Source organism: Symphalangus syndactylus, chromosome 22 (assembly GCF_028878055.3).
Source record: "Symphalangus syndactylus isolate Jambi chromosome 22, NHGRI_mSymSyn1-v2.1_pri, whole genome shotgun sequence".
Classification (NCBI taxonomy): Eukaryota; Metazoa; Chordata; class Mammalia; order Primates; family Hylobatidae; genus Symphalangus; species Symphalangus syndactylus.
Genome location: NC_072444.2, coordinates 74,167,238 through 74,193,072, shown reverse-complemented (window position 1 = coordinate 74,193,072; position 25,835 = coordinate 74,167,238). Strand labels below are relative to the sequence as shown.

Here is a 25,835-nt window from a genome sequence, read left to right as displayed (position 1 = left end):
TGGGCAAGGGCATTAACCCCTCTTATCCAAATGTCTCCTACTTTTCTCCACTGAGTTAACATAAACATTCTTGTTAATATTTCCAAATGAGAAAAAAAGAGATCTCAAAGATAAAATATTGATGGGATACCAAGTTTAGAGAGGCTTTGCAGATATAGACATTCTCATACACTGTTGGTATCAGCCTAAATTGGTACATCTTTCAGGAGGGTAACTTGGTAACATAGATCATAACTATAAACGCATAAAATAATTCCATTTCTATTAGTTATCCCACAGTTATCTCTAGAGGGTGCACAGATGTTTATGGCATAATTGTTTATGATAGGAAAATCTAGACATAACTTTTAGAACACACTGAATTTGAATAAGTAGGGGATGAGTTAAATAAATTATGGCCCATCTATACAATGGAATACATACAGCCACTTAGAAAACAAAATGAATCTACATGTGCTAGCAACAAAAGATATTTCAAATGTACTAATTTTAAAAGGCATATTGCAGTTCTTGCTTTCTACATGTATATATGAATTCATTCACATGATTATATAAATATATGCAAAATTGTATATGCATTAGAAAATATTTAAAAGTATACTCAAGAAATTATTAATAGTAGTTATTGCTGAAGAATGGGAAGAGATGGAGTAGAAAGGGAGAATGGTTTTACTTTTCTACAGAACAATTTCAAATTTCAATGCTCATGCATTACTTTTATATAAAAAGATTTTCAAAGTAAAAAACTAGAAACACCTAAAAAATAAGAAGGAGGAAATGATGAAATAAATTATGGTGCAATCATAGAATGTAATACTAACCAACCATTAAAACTTATTTCCTACAGTTCTACTTACTGACAGAAAAATGTTTGTGATGTATTGGTAAATTTTCAAGGCAGTTTACAAAACAAAAAGAGAAAGAGGGTGAGCCTGATAAGCACTGGAGCCCCTTAGGGGTGCATTCCAGGTCATGGTCTTTGTCACACCAGTGCCAGCACAGTACCCAGCACACCCACCAAGAAAGGACGGCTTATCTGATGCTCGCACATGCCCGCACCTGCACATGCCCGCACCTGCACATGCCCGCACCTGCACATGCCCGCACCTGCACATGCCTGCACCTGCACATGCTGTGGGCTTCCATCGCTAATGGCTGACCCTCACAACAAGCTCATTTATCCCATTTTATAAGCAGAAGATTGAAGAAGATTAGGGAGAATGTTTTAACTAGCGAAGCTTGAATCCAAACCTAGATTTGTCTTTTCAAACAAGAAGATTTGTGAGACAATTAATCAACACATCAAAAAACATTCAAATGAACTGCAGAAAGATTACAGGACTACACTTGAGTTAGTACAAGAGTGAATGTGGAACTCATAATTCAGGAAGAGATCATTACCTTATCGAAACACCCGAGCAGTGAGGGGGCATGGTCTTTAGACCAGGTATTGAGTGCCTGATTTCTTGACTTCAGGTATATAACTGGAAATAAATATTGGAAGCGTTATTAATAATCATATAGTTCACTGTTTTTCAAACTGTAAGTTTTAACCCATTAGTGGAGTCATGAAATCAATATTGGTGTGTTGAAATTAAGACTTTAAAAAAATAGGAAACTGGAACAGAATGGAATAGAGACAATATTCAAGTGTAATATAATAATGAATACCTTACTGTGAAGGTCCATATCTTTTTGTGAAATGTATTTCAGTTGCATTTTTATATACATAGAAATATGTGCATTGAGTCACACTACAAACTATTAGGATGAATGGCAGCCAGAAATGTTTTAAAACCCCTGATTCAATGTCTACTCCTTCACCAGTGGGTGACCCTGAGGTCTGGAGGGATTAGGTGGTTCCTTTAGGCCACAGTGTCTTTGCCTACAGAACCTGGCTCCATATTGTGCTTCCCATGTACATTTTGTGTTTTAATGTTCCCATCTTTCGAATGGGACTAATTTTGAGCTCACCTTTCTGACAGGGCCATTAGGGGAATGAAAGTATCTTAAAGTGCTTTGAAAAGATAAAACCTACAAATACGGAAACTCTGCTCCCTAAGATTGCCGTGCAATTAATACAGGACGAGCTGCCGGGCTCTGGCAGGATCCAAAACCACTGGCTCCAGCATCAGACAAACAGAGCAGGTTTCATGACCTGGAGAGTGAGAATTCCAGGTCCACACATGCTGACAGCTTAGAAAAAATGTTTCCAATCCCTAAATGGCTCACAGGTAGAGAGGAAAGCATGTGGCACAGCACCAGCAATGAAACATGGCAATGAGTACTTACGGAGCATTCCACAGCACTGTCCTCCAAACGCCTGAAAGCAATTCCCTTTCAACTCCAATCCTTGCTCTACCTGCAACCTTTTAGCCTCAACAGGTGTATTAAATTGATAAGAAAGTTGTAATCGTGATTCAACTTAATGCTTTTTCCAATGCCTTACCCTACTCAGTTTCATGCTGAGTAAAAATTTGCTTTTCTTTAGTCTACCAATGTACCATTTTATTACAGAAGTACAAAATTTTCTCCCCTCAGGAGCATAACGAATGCCCTCCCCTTCTCCATCTCAAGATGTAAACACTTCATTCCTCCCTGGTCCTTAACTATGATCACTTGTGCTATGAATCCTTTTGGCTTGTGCTGAGGGGCCCATGATGACCCAATTAACAGGACTCTTTAAGGGAGGTTTAATATCAGGCACTCCACATGCATAGTCAAGACACCGTGGCTGGATATCAGATATCCCAAGACAGGAAACAGAACAAGGCTAAGAAGTGGATATTGCTAGATTGCTAAGTTTCCAACTTTTGTTGGGTTTTGCCACCTTTGTTTGGTGTGGTCTGGGCATGGGCAGTACTAAAGACATCCTTAGAGGGATACAGGGAAAAAATAACACCAAAAATGCAGTACCTTTTTGCAGTTTTTGATCCCTTTTTTCTTTTAACCTAAATTACTCATTTGCTCATTACAACTGGTTTGATTTAGGTGTGCTTCTTTTTATCTTACCTTGTTTTGGTCCCACTAGGATTGGCCTGAGCTGGAATGTTCGTTTCTTGACTTGGAATTCCATTTCTAATCCTTGCTTATCCATTTGCTCAAAGAACAACCCAAACCCCTTGACACACTAATTTCTAAGGAAAGCTTTGCCTGCATCCACCAGGTTGTGAAGGATTGGTGTGCATGGACTATGGGGGTAGCTATGGACCTGTGAAGGTCTGTGTTTGTATCTGAATTTTCTCTGCCATTTATGGTCTTTCCATAAGATCCAAGCTTTCTCCTCTCTATTCCCACGGAAGGCATTTTAAATCTATACTTAGTGTTTAGTCAGAAAATGGATCTTCCATTGGACAGTAACCCTGGAACCATGACAATTCCTGTGTAAAATTAAACATACCCCACCCATAACTGCAAGCTGCAGTCCTCTGGCATTGACACTAGATCACTTATTTTTCAATAAGGTACAGGTTAGGGATAATCAGTCCACACTAAAAGAGTCACGTTCAGTCCCTTGCTATTCTAATCCATTTCTCTATGATCTGAAATGTCAAACAGTTTGGTAAACTTCAACCTAAATCAGACGACAGTACTATAGATTTATGCAATTCAAGTCAGTGGAAACTTAATAAGCAGTTGAAAGACAGCAACCCATACACAAATCTAGTAACATTTGTTGTGAGCTCACTGTGTGCCCAGAGTTGAGAGCTTTCCATGATCTCTTTTGAGCCTCAACACAATGTGAAGAAATTTAACCGAGGTCACTTCGCTTTTTTTTTTTTTTTTTTTTTTGAGACGGAGTCTCGCTCTGTCACCCAGGCTGGAGTGCAGTGGCGCGATCTTGGCTCACTGCAAGCTCCGCCTCCCGGGTTCACGCCATTCTCCTGCCTCAGCCTCTCCGAGTAGCTGGGACTACAGGCGCCCGCCACCACGCCCGGCTAATTTTTTGTATTTTTAGTAGAGACGGGGTTTCACCGTGGTCTCGATCTCCTGACCTCGTGATCTGCCCGCCTCGGCCTCCCAAAGTGCTGGGATTACAAGCGTGAGCCACCGCGCCCGGCCGTCACTTCGCTTTTTGGTGGCTGAGCCATGACTTGAGACCTAACCTGCTGATCCCAAGCTAATGCTCATTCCATTTCACAGTTCTCTCTTGTCACTACGATATACACTACATTTTCTGGATTTATCTATTCTGGCACTGATTGTAAAATGTGCCATTAGGTTCAATAGCATTTCAGAAAAAAGTATACTTCAAAAGTTTCTAAATTTAATTCTATTTTTAATTGACAAATAATAATTGTACAATTTATGGGCTGCAATATAATGCTTTGATAGATGCTTACATTGTGAATGATTAAATCAAGCTGCTTACCATATCCATCACTTAACAGACATCAATTTTTTGCAGTGAGAACATTTAAAATCTATTTTTTTAACCAACTGCAAATAGCATATATTCACCTCCTCAATTGCATTTATTTATAGTCAGAATTTGAGTCTAAGCCTTCTTTCCATTTAGAATCTTCTAAATAATTCTTGACCAGTGAGTCAGAAACTTCTGAAAGAAGGAAGAGGTCAAGAGAAAGAGAGCGGAAGGAGAGACCTTCTCATGCTTTAGTATTCAATGGGAGCATTAAAACCTCCCTTCCGGCCGGGCGCGGTGGCTCACGCTTGTAATCCCAGCACTTTGGGAGGCCGCGGCGGGCGGATCACGAGGTCAGGAGATCGAGACCACGGTGAAACCCCGTCTCTACTAAAAAAAATACAAAAAATTAGCCGGGCGCGGTGGCGGGCGCCTGTAGTCCCAGCTACTCGGAGGCTGAGGCAGGAGAATGGCGTGAACCCGGGAGGCGGAGCTTGCAGTGAGCCGAGATTGCGCCACTGCACTCCAGCCCGGGCAACAGAGCGAGACTCTGTCTCAAAAAAAAAAAAAAAAAAAAAAAAAAAAACCTCCCTTCCTTCTTAGCACAATCCCACATACGCAATCAACATAGATTAGACAGTGAGAAGCAGAGGCAGAAAATGTGTTTTTCAGCATCTTTTTTCGTCCAGGGAAATATGCAGCCCACAACTCCTGGCGTTGAGCAGACTTGCCCAGACAGAAGTTCCCTGGTCAAAGGTTTTCTTATCGTGGAGCAGGCAAAAGCCCTGCACTTGAATGCCGGAATGATGGAGTGCCAGACAAAAGCAGGCTCTTGACATCCTGCCTGGAGGCTGGTGGGTCCCCCGGGCCCACAGACAACTGGTTTCCCTCCACTAAGATCTGAAGGGGTGTCCATGACAGATGCAATCTTGACAAACCTCCACCGGGCTCGCATCCAGGGGACTCTCCAGACACAGGGAACTGAAGTAGTCACCTTTGGAGTCCCGTGTCTGCAGGAGGTCCCTGGCCATGGCTTCCTCTGGTCTTGGGATCAGCAGCTTTTAGCAATGCTTTCTGTTCACTCAGAGCCTCAGCCTTCCAGGATTTTTCTTAAGTCAGGACTTGATCCTTGGAGCCTCGGTCAGGTGTGGTCAGATCTCCTGTGGACAGGAATGATACTTGTCTTCCACCAGTTTCTGTATCCTGAAGCATTTTGTGTCCTAAAAAGGGGAGGCGGTATGTCCTAGAACAGCCCAATAAGCTTAAAGACATGAAGAACTCAAGTATTCTAGGAACAGTCCCAGCTCAACTACTCTAAACCAGCAGAGTTCTTTGGTGGCAAGCAACAGAAACTGACCCTAGCTAACATAAAACTTTATTGGAATAAAAGAGGACTGGCTAGAATGATATATGGGAGCTCACAGAATGGAAGGAGTCTGAAGAAACATGAGAAAGGACAGGTCTGACTCCTGGTATAAGGGCCGATTCCTGCTGCTTTGTGGCTGATGGTCTGTGTAGCCAGAGTAACAATTAGAAGAAAGCCAGTTCCTCCGTAATAGCTACCGTCTTTGTCAAATGCTTGTCCTAGAATTAGAATATGGATAATAAGCTGCTGTGTCTATGTTAAATTTCTTGATTTTTATAACTGCATTCTGGTTATGATAGAGACTATCTTTGTTCTCACGAAATGCTGAGGTATTAAGGGGTAAGGAGGCAATGGTGTTTGTAACCTTCCTTCAAATGGTTCAGAAGACAAACTGTAATATTCTATTATCAGAGACAAAGAGAACGACAAATCAGCAAAATTTAAAAACTAATGTGCTTGAAATTTTTCTATACATTTGGAATTTTTTTTAAAGTAAGTAGTTTTAAAAGAAATATTTTTTTACAGTCATTTTCTCCAGATGATCTCATCCAAGATCAGTACAATTTGCATCCCTGGGGGTAGGATTCCAACACTGGTAGATTTTTAAAGCTCCCCAGGGACTGCACTGGGCAGCCACAGCTGGGAACCAGGCTCCCAGGGTCTGAGCCCTGATTTGGGTTAAAAGCAACCTTCTGAGGAACCCCTAAAGAACATATATAGTCTTAACCATTTATTATATTTGTGGTTTTCATTATAGAAGTAATATAACTACATTGCATAAAATTGGAAAATTTTTTTAAAAGGAAAAAGTTATTACCATAACATAAACAATGAGAGGATTCTGGTTTATTTTCTCCAAGCATTTTTTAATGTACATATTTGCTTCCTACATAGTATGACACATTGAACATATGGCTTTAGCACTATTTTCATTTGACTTGAAAATGTCTTTAGAGCAATCATTTTTATTGATAATATATCAAGTGGATGTGCTGTTACTGACTTAACTATTCCCTTTCGTGTATTTAGGTGGTCACGATTTGTTTTTTGTTTTGTTCTGTTTTGTTTTGTTTTTGGAATTACAAATAATGCTTCAAGGAACAAATTTGTTCATAAGAGTGTTTCTAATATTTCTAATATTTCATAATCCTACCACTTTACAGAGGTGGGATTATGGGGTCAGAACAGGTCTATTTTCATAGCACTCAACACATAATGCCAAATTGCTTTGTGAAAGGGTTTTAATAATTTATGTTGCAACCAGCAAGAGATACTAGTTTTACAGCATTTGACATTATACATTTTTTAGTGCAAACTTAACTATATGAAGATGTGTCAGAAGTAGGCCAGGACTAGCAGAAGCACAACCTCAGTTTTAACTCTTGTTGTGTCACTTACTAGCTGTGATGCTTTGCCCCTTACTCTTTCTTCCTCATTTTATGGGTTTACTCCACACGTTTACCAAACACCTATTACGTTCCAGGCACTATTATCCGTGCTGGGAATATGTATTGCTATAGGTCAGGACTCTTGAGAAGGAGGCTCTGAGATGGAGATTAGTGTGCAAGAGACTGATTAGGGACTGTTCTTGGCATCAACACTTGTGGAAGGGAGGGGACAGATGCAGGTTTGAACAGAGAGGGGAGCTGGCCTGCAATGAAGTCTCAGTGAAGCCACAGCCAACCCCACGTGAGTTCTGAAGATGGGATATGCCTTCAAAGGTGTCCGAGGTAGGTGATGGGGGCTGGGCCTTTACATTCTTACTTTGCTCCATGACTGCATGTAGGGGCTGCTTAGGGAAGGGGGCATGGCCTTGGGTGAGGCAACTCTCTTTAGCCCCATCACTTCACGAGGAGGACTACTATCAGAGGGCTGCTGGGGCAATGCTCCCCAACAACAAGGAAACAGTCATTCCTGAAGGGAAATCTGGGTGGTGCACGGCAATACCCCTGCAAGTGATGAGCAAAGCAGACAATGGTCCTGGCCCCATGGAACTGAGAGCTAGAAGGAGAGCCAGGCACTGATATTACAGACACAAACACCCCCCCGTCCCCCCCCCCACACACACAGGAAGACAAACTGAAAAGCACTGTGAAAGGAAAGTTCAGGGTCCCATGACAGTGGGCAACGAGGGGACTTGATCTAATTTGGGGGTGTCAGGGAAGATGTTCTTGAGGAAGTGATAATGAGCTGAGATATGGAGGGTATAAAGGGGGTCACCAGGTCAATGGAGAGAGGGTGAAGAGTACACCTGGCAGAGGAAAGAACACTGTGCAAAGAGCTGAGGCTGGAGGGAGCACAGTGTTCAAAGAAATGCAAAGCAGACGCCAGGCATGGTGGCTCACGCCTGTAATCACAGCACTTTGGGAAGCCGAGGCAGGCTGATCACCTGAGGTCAGGAGTTCGAGACCAGCCTGACTAACATGCTGAACCCCTGTCTCTACTAATAAGACAAAAGTTAGCCGGATGTGGTGGTGCATGCCTGTAATCCCAGCTACTTGGGAGAAGGCAGAAGAATCGCTTGAACTTGGGAGACGGAGGTTGCAGTGAGCCATTGCACTCCAGCCTGGACGACAAGGGTGAAACTCTGTCTCAAAAAAAAGGAAGAAAGAAAAGAAAAAAAGAAAAAAGAAAAGCAGCGTGGCAGGTACCTTTCAAGTCAAAGGACATGTAACAGGCATGAGGCCATGGAGGAAGGCTGTGTGGCCAGTGTGGGCGGGCTTGCTGGCCCATAGAGAGGGAATTGTTTTCCACCCCATGAACAATGTGAAATTCTTGAATTGTATTAAGCAGATGGGTGACTTAATCAGGTTTGCATTTTAAAATCTACTTCTGGCTATGAAAAATGGATTGAAATAGGGCAAGAAAGGATGGGTGAGATCAATAAGGATGCTGGGAAAGGTGTGATCATAGCTGGGACCAGAGGAGTGGAAGTGGACACGGAAAAGAGTGGATAGACTTGAAAGAGAAAAAATTGACAGGATTTGACAGTAGATTAGACCTGGGAGGTGAAGTAGAGGGAAGTGTGAAGGAGAAACCCAGGTTTCCGGTCCACACAACCAGATGATGTCACTGCTGTTCACTGAGATGGGGACACTGGACGAGGTGAGCCTGGCAGTGGATGACACATTTGGTTTTGGTCACTCTTGCGTTGGAGGTGCTTGAGTTTGAGGAGTCACACAAATGAAATGTTGAGTAGATAATTTGGGGAGAGCAATCTAGAATTCACAGAAGGCGTCTGAGGGGGAGAGATTATTTGTCAGCCACTGACAAATGGCTGGAAACTTAAATAACAGGCATGGAAGAATCACCTAGGAAAGATTGTAGAATGGGGAGGAACCTCAGCACCAAATTTTGAGAAACTCTGACATTTAAATTTGTATAGAAAGAAAGCAGGTTTTCTAAGTAGGAAAGCTCCTAGGGGGTGGGTGGTTCATGGAAGCCCGTGGAAGTATTTCAAGTAGGAGGGACTAGACGAAGTGTTGAATGAAGCTGAGAAGTTGGGTAAGGAGAGGACTGAGAAGTGACCGTTGGGCTGAGCATCTTGTCCTTCATTAGTGAATTCAGTGAACTCACTGTGAGGCCCGAGGACAAACGGGAGTGGTATAAAGAGTGAGTGGATTGTGAGGAAATGGGGTCAGTGAGCACAAAAGTCTTTCAAGAGGTTTGGCTGTAGAGAGTACTAAAGAGAGGGGGTAGCTGGATGGAGAATTAGGGTTTAGGTCAATTTTCCTTTGTTTTGCTTTTATGATGTGTGAATGTGGGTGGGACAGATCCAGTTCTTTCAACTTTATCATTCCCTTCATATAAGTACCAGGGGTGAAGTGCCCCAGGTAGCAGGTGGAAAAATAAAAGTAAAAGTATCCAGAGTTGTGCTCAAAAGAGGCATTTCCTAGACTGAACCAAATGTTCATTTCTAGAGCCAAGTGCAGTGCCTCACTCCTGGAATCCCAGCACATTGGGAGGCTGAGGCTGACAGATCACTTGAGGCCAGGAGTTTTTGACCAGTCTGGGCAATATAGCAAGACCCCATCTCTACAAAAAAGTAAAAAGTTAGCCAGGTGTGGTGGCCCACACGTGTAGTCGTAGCTACTTAGGAGGCTGAGGCAGGTGGATCATTTGAGCCCAGGAATCGGAGGCTGCAGTGAGCCATGGTTGTGCCACTGTACTCTAACCTGGGCAACAGAATGAGACCCTGTCTCTAAAAAAAAAAAAACCACACACACACACACACACACACACACACACACAACACCTCTATATACCAAAGGGTGAATTCCCTGTCTTCTGAGAATTTGGGGCAGTATTTGTCTACCCTATTTGTTCAGTGGACAGAACCACTGAACAGGGGGCTCTGAGGACTCTAGTGAAAATCGTATTCCTAGTAGGCTGCCTTGGTACTCCAGAATTCTTGAGGTGAGTACGAAGTGAAGCCCTTGCTGTCCCACTATCTTTAAAATTAAGGTGGTTATGAGCCCAGCTAATCAAGTTGGTCTGGAGTGCTCTAAAACATCAGGTAGTTTTTGAAAGCTCCCCTACCCCGGGTGATTCTAACAGGCAGATACTAGCTAACAGACTGGAAGGGCTACAACCATCAAAGATGAACAATAATAAGCACAGAAGCAGCCTTAGTGAAGACCAACCTATAAAAATTAATCATGGATGGGTCTATTGGCAAGTTACATTTACCTACAGCTAATCACCAATTTCTCTCAAGACTGATCTCACAGCTTTCCCAAAATTCCACATCCGTGACCTTTTGATGCCTGTCTGAGCAGGGGACTCTTTTCACTAGGCTGACACCTTCTCATTTTCCAAGTATTGGATTAAATATTATTTTCCCTGGGGAGTCTTCTCTCACCTCTAATCAGAAGCCAGACTTATCCTCTGGTTGTTTTTAAGATCCTCAGATATAGCCTGGCTGAAACATACCACTATGCTTTTTTCCTAAATACTCCAAATAGGCCTTTCAGGGTTGTTGTTTCTTCCTTTTTTTTTTTCTTTTGAGACAGAGTCTTGCTCTGTCACCCAGGCTGGAGTGCAGTGGCACAATCTCAGCTCACTGCAACCTCTGCCTCCCCGGTTCAAGCGATTCTCCTGCCTCAGCCACCCAAGTAGCTGGGATTACAGGTGTGTGCCACCATGTCTGGCTAATTTTTGTTCTTTTAGTAGAGACAGTGTTTCACCATGTTGGCCAGGCTGGTCTCGAACTCCTGACCTCAGGTGATCTGCCCTCCTTGGCCTCCCAAAGTGCTGGGATTGTAGGCGTGAGCCACCACGCCTGGCTGACCTTTCAGTTTTTTCAAGATGATCTGACTTAAAAGAAAGGGCATTCATGGGAGGTCTGATGGTACATCTCACGCGGTCTCAGGCTGTCTCGCATCAAGGAGAATGTGTCTCTACACAGCACACTTGGTATTTAGGGCGGTGGCAAAACATGCACAAGGTTATTAAGTAATTAAACATATTAAAGTCAAGGATGGGCCCAACGCTTTGAGTGTTTAAAGCCTTTAAAGGTAGGGATAAACCCAGTGCTGACATGTGCCAGGACTGAGCCAGGCTGAGTCATGAGTGAGTCCAGAAGTGTTCTCTCCCACCATTGACATCTACTCAGCCCCTTTCCACCCAAAGCACCTCAGTGCCAAGCTTCTCAAGTGTGATCCCTCTCCCCAAACAACTGGTCTTCACATGCCACTGTGTGATGTGGGTTGCTCGTTGTTCATAGAACTTCTTTATGGCTGGGAGAAGCTAGGGTCAGGGGAAAGCTTAGCCAGCAGGTAGCTATGAAGTTGGACCAGTAGCCATCGCCAGGTGCACACCAGTGAGGAGGCAGATGGCATGTGCTCAGACTCTGGGTGCGAACTCCATGGGACCCAAACAGTCACGCTTCTCTGTAGATGGAAGAAGAGCAAGACACTAAGTCTATTCTGAATTCTTCTCAAAGATGAATGGATTTATTGAGAGCATGGCTTATTTTTAGCCCTTCTCTTTGCATCATGGCTACATCCTGGTGGCATTTTGTTCATTTTGCCTAAATCCAACACAGTTGCTTTTCAGATACACTTTCCCCACTCTGACAACACAAGCCCTGTCACCTCCCCAGGAGGACATCAATGGAGGCCTGAACTCTGAGCATAGAGACAACACACGGTTTTGGGAGGCCAGTTTCTGACATGGGACATGCCATAAACCCCGAGAAAACTACTTCTGAATAACTGATACGGTCTAATTTGGACACATCATTCTACCTTTTTAGGCCATGATTCTGAAAATGATTATTTTCCCAGAATATTTTTCTTCTCATATTAGAATGAAAAATCTGTTTCCATTAGGCTAGCTTGCTGTGCTGCAAAAGCTTGCCGTCCTGCAAAAGCTTGCCCTTTTATTCTCTACCGTTCACTACCATGATGGTCCTCGTGAGACTGCCAATCCCACAGTAAAGGGAGAGGAGGCCTCTAAATTGTTTTCTATCAGCCATGTCTTAATTACTCTGAGCATCAAAGAAGGGACATTTTGATGAGTTGTAACAAAAGCAATGTGGCATTCTCAGAGACAAATGATCTGAGTTCTCCAGGGTTCTTTTCTCTCCTGTATAAATCTAAGCAGGTAGAACAGATGTTTTCTAAGGTTCTACTCACTCTAACTTTGTGACCTGAGAAATGGCTTTCTAGTAAAAGTGCCAGAGAAGGATGAGGCCATTATGCATGTCACCCTGGTGACATGTGTGTGGAACAAAGAGTCCCGGATCAGGGATCAAAATCCTCCTAGTATAAACTACCAGTGGGGCCTCCCAAAACCACTCCAAAGCTTTAGCAATGAAAGCTATAAATGGGGTCATGCTGATCAACTGAAGCAAGGTATATAAAACTGCTTTGCAAATAAAGTCATATACAAAAATCATTCTATTGGGGTAATAGAAAAGAGGACCCCAGATAAATTTCTTAGGCTCTAGATTTTAGGTCTCTACCCAGTTTAAAATACAGCTATGTAGAGGTCCCCCAATCCAATTCCAGCAATTGCAATGGAATTTCTAATTTGTCAAAGATAATAAACAGCAAAACAATAGTAATTGCTAATGAGAGAGGCCATAATTTTTAAAAATAGCTAGAGAGTAACTGCTGAAAGTGAAGGCTTCATTTGAAAGACATTTTGGAAATTTGCATTGGTTTTGTAACACCAAATTATGTCAGAAATGTTTACATTTTTTTAAAAAAAATCATACGCCCGTTTTTAGTAGACTCCAGTGAAGAGTGCCCCAAGGTAAAGTCATGATGCTTCATGTCCATGCCTTAGTCCTGCCCCAAGTTCCTGTGCAATCTTAGAAAAATATCTGAATCTTTAGGTTCAAGTGCCCCTGGTTACAATGAGAATTCATAACGGATTCTCAGTGTTTTCATGTACTTCACTCCTAGTAGGTAAGTTAAAGGAAAGTTATAAAAACATTTGTAAGTGCTCTAAGTATTTCAGATAAAAGATACAGCCAAGGCACCACTTCTAACTTTTACAGAGCTGGTATGCCCTAAATTTTGTTTGTAAATAAAATCTCAAAAATGTGTTAGGAAAGGGATATGAAATACATTTATAAAGTGAAGAATTTCTTTTAAAACCCCTTTGGGAGGCCGAGGCGGGCGGATCATGAGGTCAGGGGATTGAAACCAGCCTGGCCAACATGGTGAAACCCCGTCTCTACTAAAAACACAAAAATTAGCTGGGCGTGGTGGTGGACGCCTGTAATCCCAGCTACTTGGGAGGCTGAGGCAGGAGAATTGCTTGCACCCAGGAAGCAGAAGTTGCAGTAAGTGTGAGATTGTGCCATTGCACTCCAGCCTGGCGACAAGAGTGAGACTCTGTCTCAAACAAACAAACAAACAAAAAACCCACATTAAGTTAATATGAAAGTCTATATCTTCAAAATCAAATTTTCTAAAAGCACAGTCCACCTGCAGTACCATTTACATTAAAGACAGAACTATTCACGGAGATTAGCAATAAGGAGCTATCTTCATGTAAGTACCACACTTTAAGGAGCATCAGTGACCAACTGTGTCACTGATTCAGACCAAGAGAAAACATACAACTTTGTGGAAAAGATTTCCCTGGAAATTTCAAAACATAGGTAGTTAAATAACCAGAGGTTGGGTGCAGTGGCTCACACCTATAATCCCAGAACTTTGGGAGGCTGAGGTAGGAGGATTGCTTGAGCCTCAGAGTTTGAGGCCAGGCTGGGCAACATAGTTGGATCCTGTCTCTGCAAGACATTTCATTAAAACCTAGCCAGGTGTGGTGGCACACGCCTATACTGTAGTCCCAGCTACTCAGGAGGCTGAGGCAGGAGGATATCACTTGAGCCCAGGAGTTTGAGGCTGCAGTGAGCCACGATGGTGACACTGCATTCCAGCCTGGGCAACAGAGCAAGACCCTGCTGTCTCAAAAAAACAAAACAAAAAAACGAGGAGGAGAAGAATAATCAGGAATCACCAACAAGCTGACATTTTTCAAGCTTGCTTTCAATGTCTATCACTTTACTAAGAAAAATATAATAAATTCATTGTATAGATAAAAATGACATGTACACTATTCCAATATTTGTTTCCTGTTGAAGAAACCATCAAGAGAAAATCTTTTCTGGTGTATCATCATTAACACAACCCCCAAAATAGAATAAGATTTAAAAATAGTTAATAGGGTGGTATATATATACATACACACACACACATAATTTTTATATTTCCTGTTTAACAAAGACACGCTCTTGGGAAGCTGTAGACCTCATTGAAAAGTCTGGTAGTCTTTCCTTCTTTTATTTTCTGCAGTACTTAAAAAACAGCCTGTATGAATCATTTGGCATGGGTGAATTGTCTTGTATCTTCTCATGCATGTATTCTTGTCTATACAACTAGAAAGCGAGCCTCTGGAAGGAAGTTCCCTGTGGTACTAAGCCCAGTGCCTTGTACATAACCTGGGTGCATTAATCATTGATTGACATGTGCATTTGCAGGGAGGAGCCTGGTAAGATACACTCAAAACCTTTATTCATTGATTTACAAAATGTACAATATTTACAAAGTTTAGGCATTAATCCCATATTGACATGAATGCTGTGGAGAGTCTAAAAATAAATATGTGGCACATAGCTTAATATACACATCATGGCTCTTTACACTTAAGCCATTACCAATGGTGAGATTTAATGGAGAATTTAATGTGGTAGGAAAGTCAGATGGCTGACCAGTCCTGGACCTTCCATGTGAATGACTCCTCCTTGGCTCCTTGAGGCTGGGGATAGTGAGCAAATCACTTTCTTTCAAGAGAATTAAACACAGCCATTCTGACAGGCACATGGGATGCATGCAGCAACATCTGTGCAGAGTCTGCAAGCACTCCCTGGGTGGTGGCTGAATCTGCACCACTGTGGACCTGATCCCTGTACACCAGCCAGGGAGGCTTTGGTGTCGTCACTTTCTTGTTTCTTATTCAGTCACATGCAGTACTTGGAAGATGTCAGTGGAGTGTAGTCATGCACAAAAATGGTACTTGTAGGTATGCACAACATCAAATTTTCATTGTCTTATAGCATCTTTAGATGCAACATCAACTATCTCCTCTTTTAGCAAGAGGGATGAATGAGGAAGCCAAACCCCTACTCCCCAAAGAAAAAACTAATCTGGGGACACATGCAAATGGCATCCTGCAACAGCAGGGTGAGATAAACTCTACATGGTAAGATGGATGAATTCCCATGAAGTCAGGCCTGAAAGTCTTCCTAGGGGGATAATTCCACCTCTCTTTCCTCTTCAATCCCATCTCATCCCACATAACCTAAATCTGAAGGAAACGGCTTCACAACATTGCGTTTGAGTTTTGGTACCTTCATTTCGAGAGTGTAAATACTAGTAACATTTCTTATAGGATTCTTGCGGGGATTAATCCTAACTTATGTAAAGTGCTTAGCATAGTGCCTGGCACATACGAGGTGCTTAATAAATGTCTTGCTTTCTCTCCCTCTACTTTCCCACCCCAATTAAAAGCAACATATTGATAAGCCTAACAAACTCTGAATTAAGGCCATTTGATGCAATTTAGATTATTTTGTATCAGAGTTACTGCTGTCAGTTCATATTTAGTCCCTGAGGGAGTCTCATTTTATAAGCCAGAGACATTTTTCTATGGAGGGCAGATGGACCCTGACAACACTGTCCTCTTTGTTAGCCATGGTTCTACCAAGTTTCACAAAAACACACCCCAAAACCCTGCACAGAAACTCAGACCAGTGATGGTCACCACCTGAATAATTCCGGGACACCATCACTAAGGAAACCATGAGAAAAATCCTTGAGACAAACATACTGCTCTTGCTCACATGTTAACTTTTTTCAACACTGGTGCAAGTATTATAGATAACTTTCAATAAACATATATTAAAAGCTCTACCACTGTTGAAAATATGTATTATAATTTGATCACTTTGTTCAGAATAATGAATTTTTTAGAATATATTTTAGTTTCTAGTTATGCCTTACAAAAATAAATACTGTTTAAATTATTTACAAGGAAGAAGAAAAATTGTAACTTGGGGTACAAAAAATACAGGAAGGGTGACAAAAATTTTACCATCTACTTCAAAAGCAATATCTAAAAGAAATAGAAACTTCCCATTGAGTCTTGTTAGTCTTGCAATCACCTCACTGGTCTACTTTCTCCTCATCGTCGCATATTATGCCTTGCTTCCCTATCATTCTAAAGACAATTTAACGCAGAATCTTCTCCATAAAGTCGCTGGGGATTTGGAAGTGGGAGCTCTTTGGCAGTATGAACTGCAGATGGAGTAAGAAGCTGGCTGAGCCACTTAGTCGGCCCTCAGTATGAACTAGGACTAATCTCCACACATTTTTCCTTTCATTCTGAAATCCTCTGCCTAGATTATCTATGGCTGAATAGAACCCCATATCTGGGGAAAACAACTCCATCTTGGTTTGGGACTGTGGACACAATTGACTCAGATGGAATCTAGGATCTCATGAAGCATAATTAGGTGCCAAGTCAAGGAGAAGGCCGATCTCACCAATTATATGAAGGGATAACACAGCCACTTTATGGACATTGGCTCCTGTAAGTTGAGGAAAATCCTCCTCCAGGCACCCCCACAAATATAACGAACTTTTATGATAGCCTTTTTGTCTTCTGCACAGAACAGAGGGAATGTGATTCCCAGCATTGGGAGAAGAATGTTGGGAAAATTAATTGAACAAATGGCTGGAATTGTTGGAATTACTATTCTTCCAGGGACTCAGTCAGAATTTCCAAGGAAATAGTCCATTCAGTTTGGAGTCAATGTTTTAAAATTCTAAAGCTACAAATGAACTCATGATTATATTTAAACCAATGGTTACTTTTCTCCTGAAAAGCCCACATCTATACATGCCCCTATAACATACTCCTAATATCTTAGAGTCTCAGGACCTACTGCATCTCATGCATGTATTCTTCCAAATTAAGAACCCCAGATCTCGATAAATGCAGAACTACTTCTTGGAATGAGAACAAAGGTTTATGGTATGGAACTTGGGCTGTACTGACAGAAGGCTTTGATGAGTCTCGGTTAGACTCAAAATGGCTACAATGAAGCAACACTTATTCCTCATGGTAAGTGCAATGCTTGGCTGTGATGACCTCCAAGAGTGTTGTATCTCACGTGTAATTACCGTCAGGCCAATGACTCATGCAGGACTGTGGACCATCAAGATCCCCATGGATTGCTATTAACACATGGAGCCATTGAGCCGCTATAACATGAGCCCTAACCACAACCACAAGCAGGACACTATCACTGACATACAGCGTGGGTGCCCATTTGTCTGATTTATAGGAGACGTCGTGGCAAATGTGGCATCAGTTTCATTTCGGGGCAGTGGCAAGTTACAGATATTTCCTTCACAACAAGAAGTGCAGACCTGAAAGAAAGGAAGAAAAAAAGATAATGAGAAGCCAGCATGTCTGGGAAGGAGGCGGGGTTTTTGAAGGCACTGTCGCCCACATGGCAAGATGCAAGTAAAAATTACCTCATCTATAAAGGAGATGCCAACTCTGTGTTCAGGAAGGCTGGGGATAATATTTCTTCTAGAAGCAACCTGGTCAACATGAAAACTCCCCAGGCCAAACTTCAAGAGATCTAGGTTTTGTTTTTGACACCCTCCACCCATATGACTCCTAGAAAGGTGTGTAGCCTTCCTGGGCCTCAGTTATTTCACCCTTAAAATGGGAATAATGAAACTCGTCCTTCTTTTTCCATGAGGCTCTTTCTGACTACTTGAGGAAGAGAGGGTAAGCTTTCATTCGCCAAGTTTTCAAGTGAGAGTCAAGTGGCAACAACCCGGGTAATTTAAACTTGAGTATTGACTTTCATAGAACTGTTAGCGTAAGTGTCTCCATTCTCATTGGGTGAGTTAATGTTGAAGGGTCTTCATTCATGCAGTTACTCCTGCTTTACACCACCTTACTCGTGGATCATTAGAAAGAAATAAACCCACAGAGCTAGTGACAAAAATTGTCTTGGGGCATATGGCTACACAACGCACAGACCAGCGGCTCCAGCATCAGCTGGGAGTTTGTTACAAGTGCAGAATCTCAAACTTTGCCCCAGACAAAGAATTAGAACTACATTTTTTTTTTTTTTTCTTTTTGAGACAGAGTCTTGCTGTCGCCCAGGCTGGAGTGCAGTGGCGCGATCTCGGCTCACTGCAGGCTCCACCCCCCGGGGTTCATGCCATTCTCCTGCCTCAGCCTCCCAAGTAGCTGGGACTACAGGCGCCCACCACCACGCCCGGCTAATTTTTTGTATTTTTAGTAGAGACGGGGTTTCACTGTGTTAGCCAGGATGGTCTCCATCTCCTGACCTCGTGATCCACCCGCCTCGGCCTCCCAAAGTGCTGGGATTACAGGCGTGAGCCACCGCGCCCAGCCTAGAACTACATTTTAACAAGATTCCCAGATGATTCCTACTCATAGGATGGTTATTAATAATATTCTATACAGTCATTTTCCTGCAGGGATTTGAGTCTTTAGTCACAGTGACACGTGCCAGGAAGACAGTATAATGTTGCGGAGGTAGACTCCAAACCAGAGGTGAGTTGGAATTCTGTGCCTGTCACTTACCAGCTGTGTGACCGAGCATATGACCCAACTTCTCTAATCCTTAACTTTCTCCTTAGTAAAGAGGCCACAGTAACTCCTCAGAATCGAGTCCAATTTGCTGGAGAGGTCAGGGGAAGCCTTTGGTTTTACTCATTTTGAACCAGGAGCAGAATAGGCAGATTATATTTAAAATTTTAATAATTAGTGTATTCAAGAGGTTGCTTGAAAATTAGGTGTCTGCCTTCTTAAGAAAAATAAGCCCTTACTGACAGTGTTGTTCCCAGGTATTGAGAGTGGACATTGCCCAAACCACCAGGAAGGCCACCTGCAGGAGAAGTGTTCAGCTGCTAAATAAAGGCCAAAGCCTGATATGTTTAGGTCACACGTATAGACAGCATATAGACATGTATAGAGGGCAAGGCTGCCTTTCTGTGATTCTTTATATGCCCCTTCAAGGCTGCCTCCCAAGCTTATTTTACACTGAGTGCTTCTGTATACAGGCACCACGTGTTTCCATATACAGGCTTCTACAGGTGCCAGGTGAAGCTTAAACAAACACACAAGATGGGTCTCTCATCACCTATCAAATGACTCAAGAGCCAATGGAGACCCTCCCCAAACTGACAGCCCAGTCACAACATGAGCCCTACTTTACAGAAAGTTATCAAAGCTGAATTGCCTCGGTCCTCCTGTGATGAATGAACTGGGTATATCTGCAAAGCTTCACTGTGATGGACATAACTGGTCCCTTGCTCCTCTTTCTTCTGTTAGCTTTATTACTTTCCTCTGAGTGAAGAAAGGGTTTAAAATAACACTGAATACCCTCTTGATGTGTGTTTACACAATTTGTATCAGTTGTCCTATGCTCTGGTATAAATGTGTATTCTTTTAGAGCAAACAGGAAAGGAAGCGTCTTTTCACAGAGCAGAAAGACAGTCAAAAGACAGCCTTCATGGGGGAGTAAGAATCTGCTCATGAGTACTGGCAGATGTCTGAAGAGAAGGCAGCTGGCTATGTAGTACTGGTCACTTGCTCTGTTGCCCAGACCTTGTGGCCTTCATGCTCGGAGTCTCTGCAGCCAGTGGATAAGCACTCTTCCAGTGGGACACAGCGTTTGGTGACTGAGATACTGTTTCCTGTGACTTCCATTGTGTGCTGAGTGTAGCAGTATCTGGTCTCTGTCAACAGAGAAAATATATTTGACATGGGAAATGTTGGCCCAACCTGCCTAAAAGGAAAATAACTGGAGTGTCAGCATTATCATTCCAGAAAAGGCCTAATAGCACGTAAGATGTGCACTGCTTTGAGCTTATGTCCAACCCCAAAGACCTTGGAGAGCTCCACTTTGCCACGGTAGGAGGACAGCCTTCAAAGAATATTGATTTCTCTGCCCAGCATTATTCCCATAAACCAAGACACGCTGGTTTCTCCTTGCCTTTCAACATATTTTGCCACTGGACTGATTTTTATTTTTAGGGGATGAGTGTTTTGGGGGGGATGATTTAGGAGATATAAGTCATAGCAATTTTAAGGAAGATGAAAGGACAAAGAGGTTCAAAGAACTCAGGGTTAAAGTGAGTTAGGCAGGTGACAGTAGTCCTCAAGGAGATAAAACACTACAGCAGTGGCTGGTGTGTGTGTGTGTGTGTGTGTGTGTGTGTGTATGTTGGGGGGAAGCAGCTATTCACAAGAGCAGAACAATTTAAAACCTTGTGCCGATGAGCATAGCTGGGTCCGGGGTGCATTATAGACGAAGACTGAAACAATAATGAACATTTTTCCAAAATTGAGGAGCTTCATTTCTCCCTAGCGTGATTTCAGTGTCTTCCTGGGACAACAGATGAAGACCATGATGGCAGTTTCCAGAGGTCCCTCTGTATCTAATGAATCGGAAAGCTTGAGATCTCTTCCAAAATTCTTTGGGGAACTTTTTATGTGTAATTTAAAAACTAAAGAAAAATGGCTTTGTCAATGTAATTCTTTAAGGCCTCCAGGCAATGTTCAGCTCTCTAAGCCTGGGATTTAGGAGAATGTTCTTGCTTTACTTTCACATTAAAAAAGAAAATGAATAATTCTTAAGAAATGTCACCGAGCTGTTTTTCATCCACATCTTGGACCCAACTTTGCATGCTTTATACATTTCAGATATTTAGTGGCTAATATGGAATTATGACCTCCTATGAGATTATCAGGCAATAAAAATTCCTCCCCCACACCAGATTCTGTCATGATTTTGGCAGCTTTTAACTGAAGAACTAATATCCAAAGAAGAAAGCATAAGAAAATTTTAGGTCTTGAGAATGAGCTAATACAGACCCATCCACACATCCTGAAAGTCATCAAAACTCAAGGTTTTAACAGTCTTCTTAGAGACCCTCACCTGACAGGAATCCAAAATGGTCTCCAATTAAATTGTACTAAGAGCTGCCACTTTCCCAGGGGTGATGCTATTGGTGGGTGTGCCTGGGCAGAGTCTGTGTCAACACCCTCCCCTAAATGCTGTCCCACACTGCATCCCGGCTGGAATTGTTAGTTGGATTGGGCTGAAGCTTGCTCCAAGGTTGCCCAGGGTCCTATGGAGCTCTTTGGGAGTAGGGTAAGGTCATCTGGGGAGCTCACAATAAGAATAGTTGAAAGTTTTCTACCTGGCAATAATTCTCCCAAAGCCCTAAACTATCTTAACATTGGTGTGATTGCTTTTCTGTTGAAGAAGAGGCAGCAGCTCTCCTCTTTTTTAAGCCTTAACAGGTTTTGACAAATGGATGCCAGTGGCCTGGGAGATTTACTGCGTCTTCTAAGAGGACTGGTTTACTTCTTTGGTATCAGACTCGATGGACGTTTATGGTCACAATAGGTTCATCTTTCCCACCCTCACCCCAACTTCAAATGTTCTAGAAAGCAATAAAATCAGGAATGTTCTTATCTCCTGTCTCCTCTTCAAGCAGACAGCTAGGAGCAGCTGCCAGAGGTTTTACTGCTCCAAATGTAAATCCGAACAGATAAGATCATAGGCTTATGGAATAAGTAAATCACTACATAGCTGCAGTTTTGGAAATTAGCCTTTTCCCCCAAGTAGTGAATTATCCTGTTTTATAAGTAAGCCTTAAAATAACAGTTGGTGAACTTGATATGACTACTTCTTTGTTCATACTTTTCTATCTTTAACAAAATATCTTATACATAATGGAGAGCATATTCCACTGAATGAAAGTAGATGCAACAACTGATAAAAATAATTTTTCAGGAAAACATGCAAAACCTTAGTACTTAATAAGCTGATTTTTTGCCATTCTGGGGGTAGAAGGGAGATCAGTGCAGTAAGAATTTTTTCTTGTACTTCACCCAGTCCAATCCATGAAACAAAAATATATGGAGAACACTGCCATCACTTCCAGCAGTACAGACCTCAGTGCTGAAGCATCAATCCTTCAAAAGCATTTATTCCACTTCTTATCTTACAAAAACCCTAGGTGAGTTATGAAATGTTAATGTGGAAAAAGGTCCCGTGGTTTAAGAAGTTTTGAAAATGCTCAAATAAAGTTGAACAGGTTCTTCAGTGCACAATTTATGAGAACCTTCTATATGTGTTGTGATCTCGTGATCTCCAAAGGTATAATGGGGTAAGCAGGCAGAATTTCCCAAGTAGAACGAGGTGGGCCACATTTGGCTTATCACTGGACTGGAGTAGTGATAAAAACCTAGTTTCAGCCACAGAGCATTGTTCTCCATGCATTTTGAAAACTCCTTGGGTTAATAATGAGGTAATATAAGAATCAAGCCTGCTGATAACTTCACACTAAAAGGATTTCAAAGGCTTTTATCTAAAAGATAAAAGATGAATTTGAATTTCCACCAGGTTAGTTTCAGTCTCTAAAATCTCATATTCTGCAACTACATGGTATTCCCAGAGGCTGTGAAACAAAAGTCTTTTACTATTAGATTCACAGGCATTCAACTAAAATCAGAAATGGGAAAGCGAACTTCATCAACAATTGGAAAATATAATTTTTATGAAATTCACACCCATGTGCACGCATGCACACAGAGTTCATAATCTAGTTCTGAAAGTTAAAAGCAATCCAAAGCTAAATTGCAAACTTTCATTTGCCCACCAATATTGTTTTTAATAACAGAAACTATATTTAAACAAAACATACATAACATGATTTGAATTGAGACATTCCAAATGTCCAACTTCCTTATAAAAGGCTTTCTTGCCACTCAATTATTCTTCATGGTTCTGCTTGTTTTAGTTTCTTCACAAACATACAGGTTGATAAAAATGACACTAGAGAATAATTGTCCAGGTGCAAGAAAATTAATGGGAGGAAAATACTTTAATAGTAATATTACGAATTATATTGAAAAATGAGAGGCCAGTCGCAGCTGCCTGCTCTCTCCCTGCCCCCATTCCTTACTGTTCACACAGCTCTTCCCATCTGCCACACTACTCCCCTACAACGACTGTTCCCTGCACATCAAATTCCATGCCCTTTTCCCATGTCTGACCCTGTAGGATCTCTTTCTGACTCTGGGACTCTACTATGGATAATCTCATCTGTGGGACTCTCCATCCTAGACTTCAGAGTTCTGTCTTCCAGATGTTCTCCTAATCTCTGTTCTCTCCACTTTCAACACTTTCCCTAATATGAAAGTCGATATTCTCCCGTGTTCAGTCCTTGAACCTCTTCTCACTCAAGTGGCCTCATCAAACTTCTCATGCCATGTGTTCAGTTTGACTCTTTCTCCTGAACTGTAGAACCAAATTACCAACTATTTTCTGGACACTTCAGCATCACCTCACACCTAATGTGTCTCAACCCAACGCATTATCTCCCTCCCCCTTGCATCTTTTTATCTTCACATGTGTCTATCTCAGGAAGGGACCTCCTGGGATATTGTACCTCCATCTTCTCCAGTAACTTGAACTAGAAATCTGGAATCAGCTCAGACTTCTCTCCCTAATCTGGGAGTCTCCAAGTCTTCTGAAATGTCTCCATTATCCATCTGGTCTTTTCCATTCCATTTTCCATTTCCTCAATTCCGGACCTCATTGTTTCTTGTTTTCTTCGTCTCTGACATGCAACTCACCACGCACAAAAGCATGAATGCCACCTAATTGTGAAGGAATCCTGATTGCTGAATTACTAGGCTTATTTGGTCTGCCTGAGTGGCTTGGGAATAGGCCACTGCTCTCTCTGCTCCTGAAGCTGTGTGTCAAATGCATTGGAGTAACTGCACTTCCCTGATAGAATCATCAATTAATTTAATTTCTAACTCAGAGCTTGGCATTTGAAACTCAGCCCTCATTACTCACAGTTCTCCTTGATGAAGGCTCCAAGCTATCTCCTCATTGCCTCGTATATACCTTGAGACACAGTACCACAACTTTTGACCATGTATGATGAAAACTGTGTATCCTTAGCATGGTCTGCATATTTTTTCCTATCTTCTACTCCTGGACACCTGATATTCTTCAAGGCTCAATCCAAATGTGATAAATTCTGTAAATCTTCCTGATCTTCCTCCCGACCAGGTCAATGTTAATCTTCTCTCTTCTCTATGCTGCCTCGGTCCTTCTTAACTTTCTGATTTGAGATATTTGGCTTTTCTTCTAGATCACGGTTCCTGATCAAAACAATTGACTTTTTGTTTTTTAATTTTTTTTAAATTTAACCTATTATTTTGAGATAACTGTAGATTCCCATGCATTTGTAAGTATTAATAATAGGAGATCCTCTACACCTTTTACCTAGTTTCCCCAAATGGTAACAACCGCAAAACTATGGTATAATATCACAACTGTGATATTGACATTAACCCAATCAAGATACAGAACTTCTCCACAGCCATAAGGATCCCTCATGTTGAACTTTTATAGTCACACCCTCTTCCCTCCTGCCCCCACCCTTCCCTAACTCTTGGCAACCACTAAACGGTACTGCATTTCTATAATTTTGTCATTTTGAGAATGTTATATAAATGAGTCACACAACATGTAATATTTTGGAACTGGGCATTTTCACTCAGTCTCATTCACTGGGTTTGTTAATTTTGAAGAGTTTGTTAACTTTTATTGCTGAGTAGTATTCCACAGTATAGATGTACTAAAGTTGGTTTAACCATTCAGCCACTGAAAGGACATCCAGGTTTGTTTCCAGTTTAGAGATATTATTACTAAAGCTACCATGAACATTTGTGTAGAGGTTTCTGTGTGAATATAAGTTTTTACTTCTCTGTATGAGTGACCAGAAGTGAAACTGCTGGGTTATATGGTAGTTGCATGTTTAGTTGTTTAAGAAACTGTCAAGCTGCTTTCCAGAGTGGCTGTACCATTTTATATTCCTACCAACAATGTATTGAATGATCTAGTTTCTCCTCCTTTTTACTAGCATGTGGCATTTTTCCTATTCTTTATTTTAGGTATTCTGATAGAAGTATCGTAATATCTCATGTTTGAAATTTGCATTTCTCTTACGGCTAATGATGTTAAATGTTTTCATGTGTTTATTTGCCATCTGGTTATCTTCTTTCGTGAAATGTCTGTCCATATTTTTCCTATTTTCTAATTATGTATTTTGTTTACTGGTGTGTTCTGAAAATTATTCATATATTCTAGATAGCAGTTCTTTGTCAAGATATGTGATTTGCAAATATTTTTCCCATTTCATAGCTTGCATTTTCATTCTCTTAACAGGGTCTTGTGCAGGGCAAAAAAGTTTTAAATTTTGATGGAGTCTAATTTATTATTTTTTTTATGAGTCATGATTTTGGTATTAAGTCTAAGAACCTCACCTAGCCCTAGATTTATGAAGATTTTCTTTTATTTTTTCCTAAATACTGTGTGTTTTTATATTTCATATTTAAGTCTATGATTCACTTTAACTTTTGTAAAAGGTGTGAGACTTAGGCTGAGATTCATTTTATGCCTGTGAATGTCCAGTTCCTCCAGTACCGTTTGTTAAAAAGGCTATC

At 41.6% G+C, this 25,835-nt stretch overlaps 1 protein-coding gene across 1 annotated transcript in view; it reads right to left on the bottom strand.

The window, feature by feature from the left end:
- Nucleotides 1–14,744: 14,744 nt before the first annotated feature.
- LYPD6 (LY6/PLAUR domain containing 6) overlaps nt 14,745–25,835 on the bottom strand; it is a 142,890-nt gene continuing 131,799 nt past the window's right edge. The window contains exons 4-5 of the mRNA XM_055262096.2: nt 19,908–20,038; nt 14,745–17,680 (exon numbers count right to left, since the gene is read on the bottom strand). Coding sequence (XP_055118071.1) covers nt 17,513–17,680; nt 19,908–20,038 — 299 coding nt within the window. The 3' untranslated portion in view covers nt 14,745–17,512. The remainder of the gene's footprint in view (nt 17,681–19,907; nt 20,039–25,835) is intronic.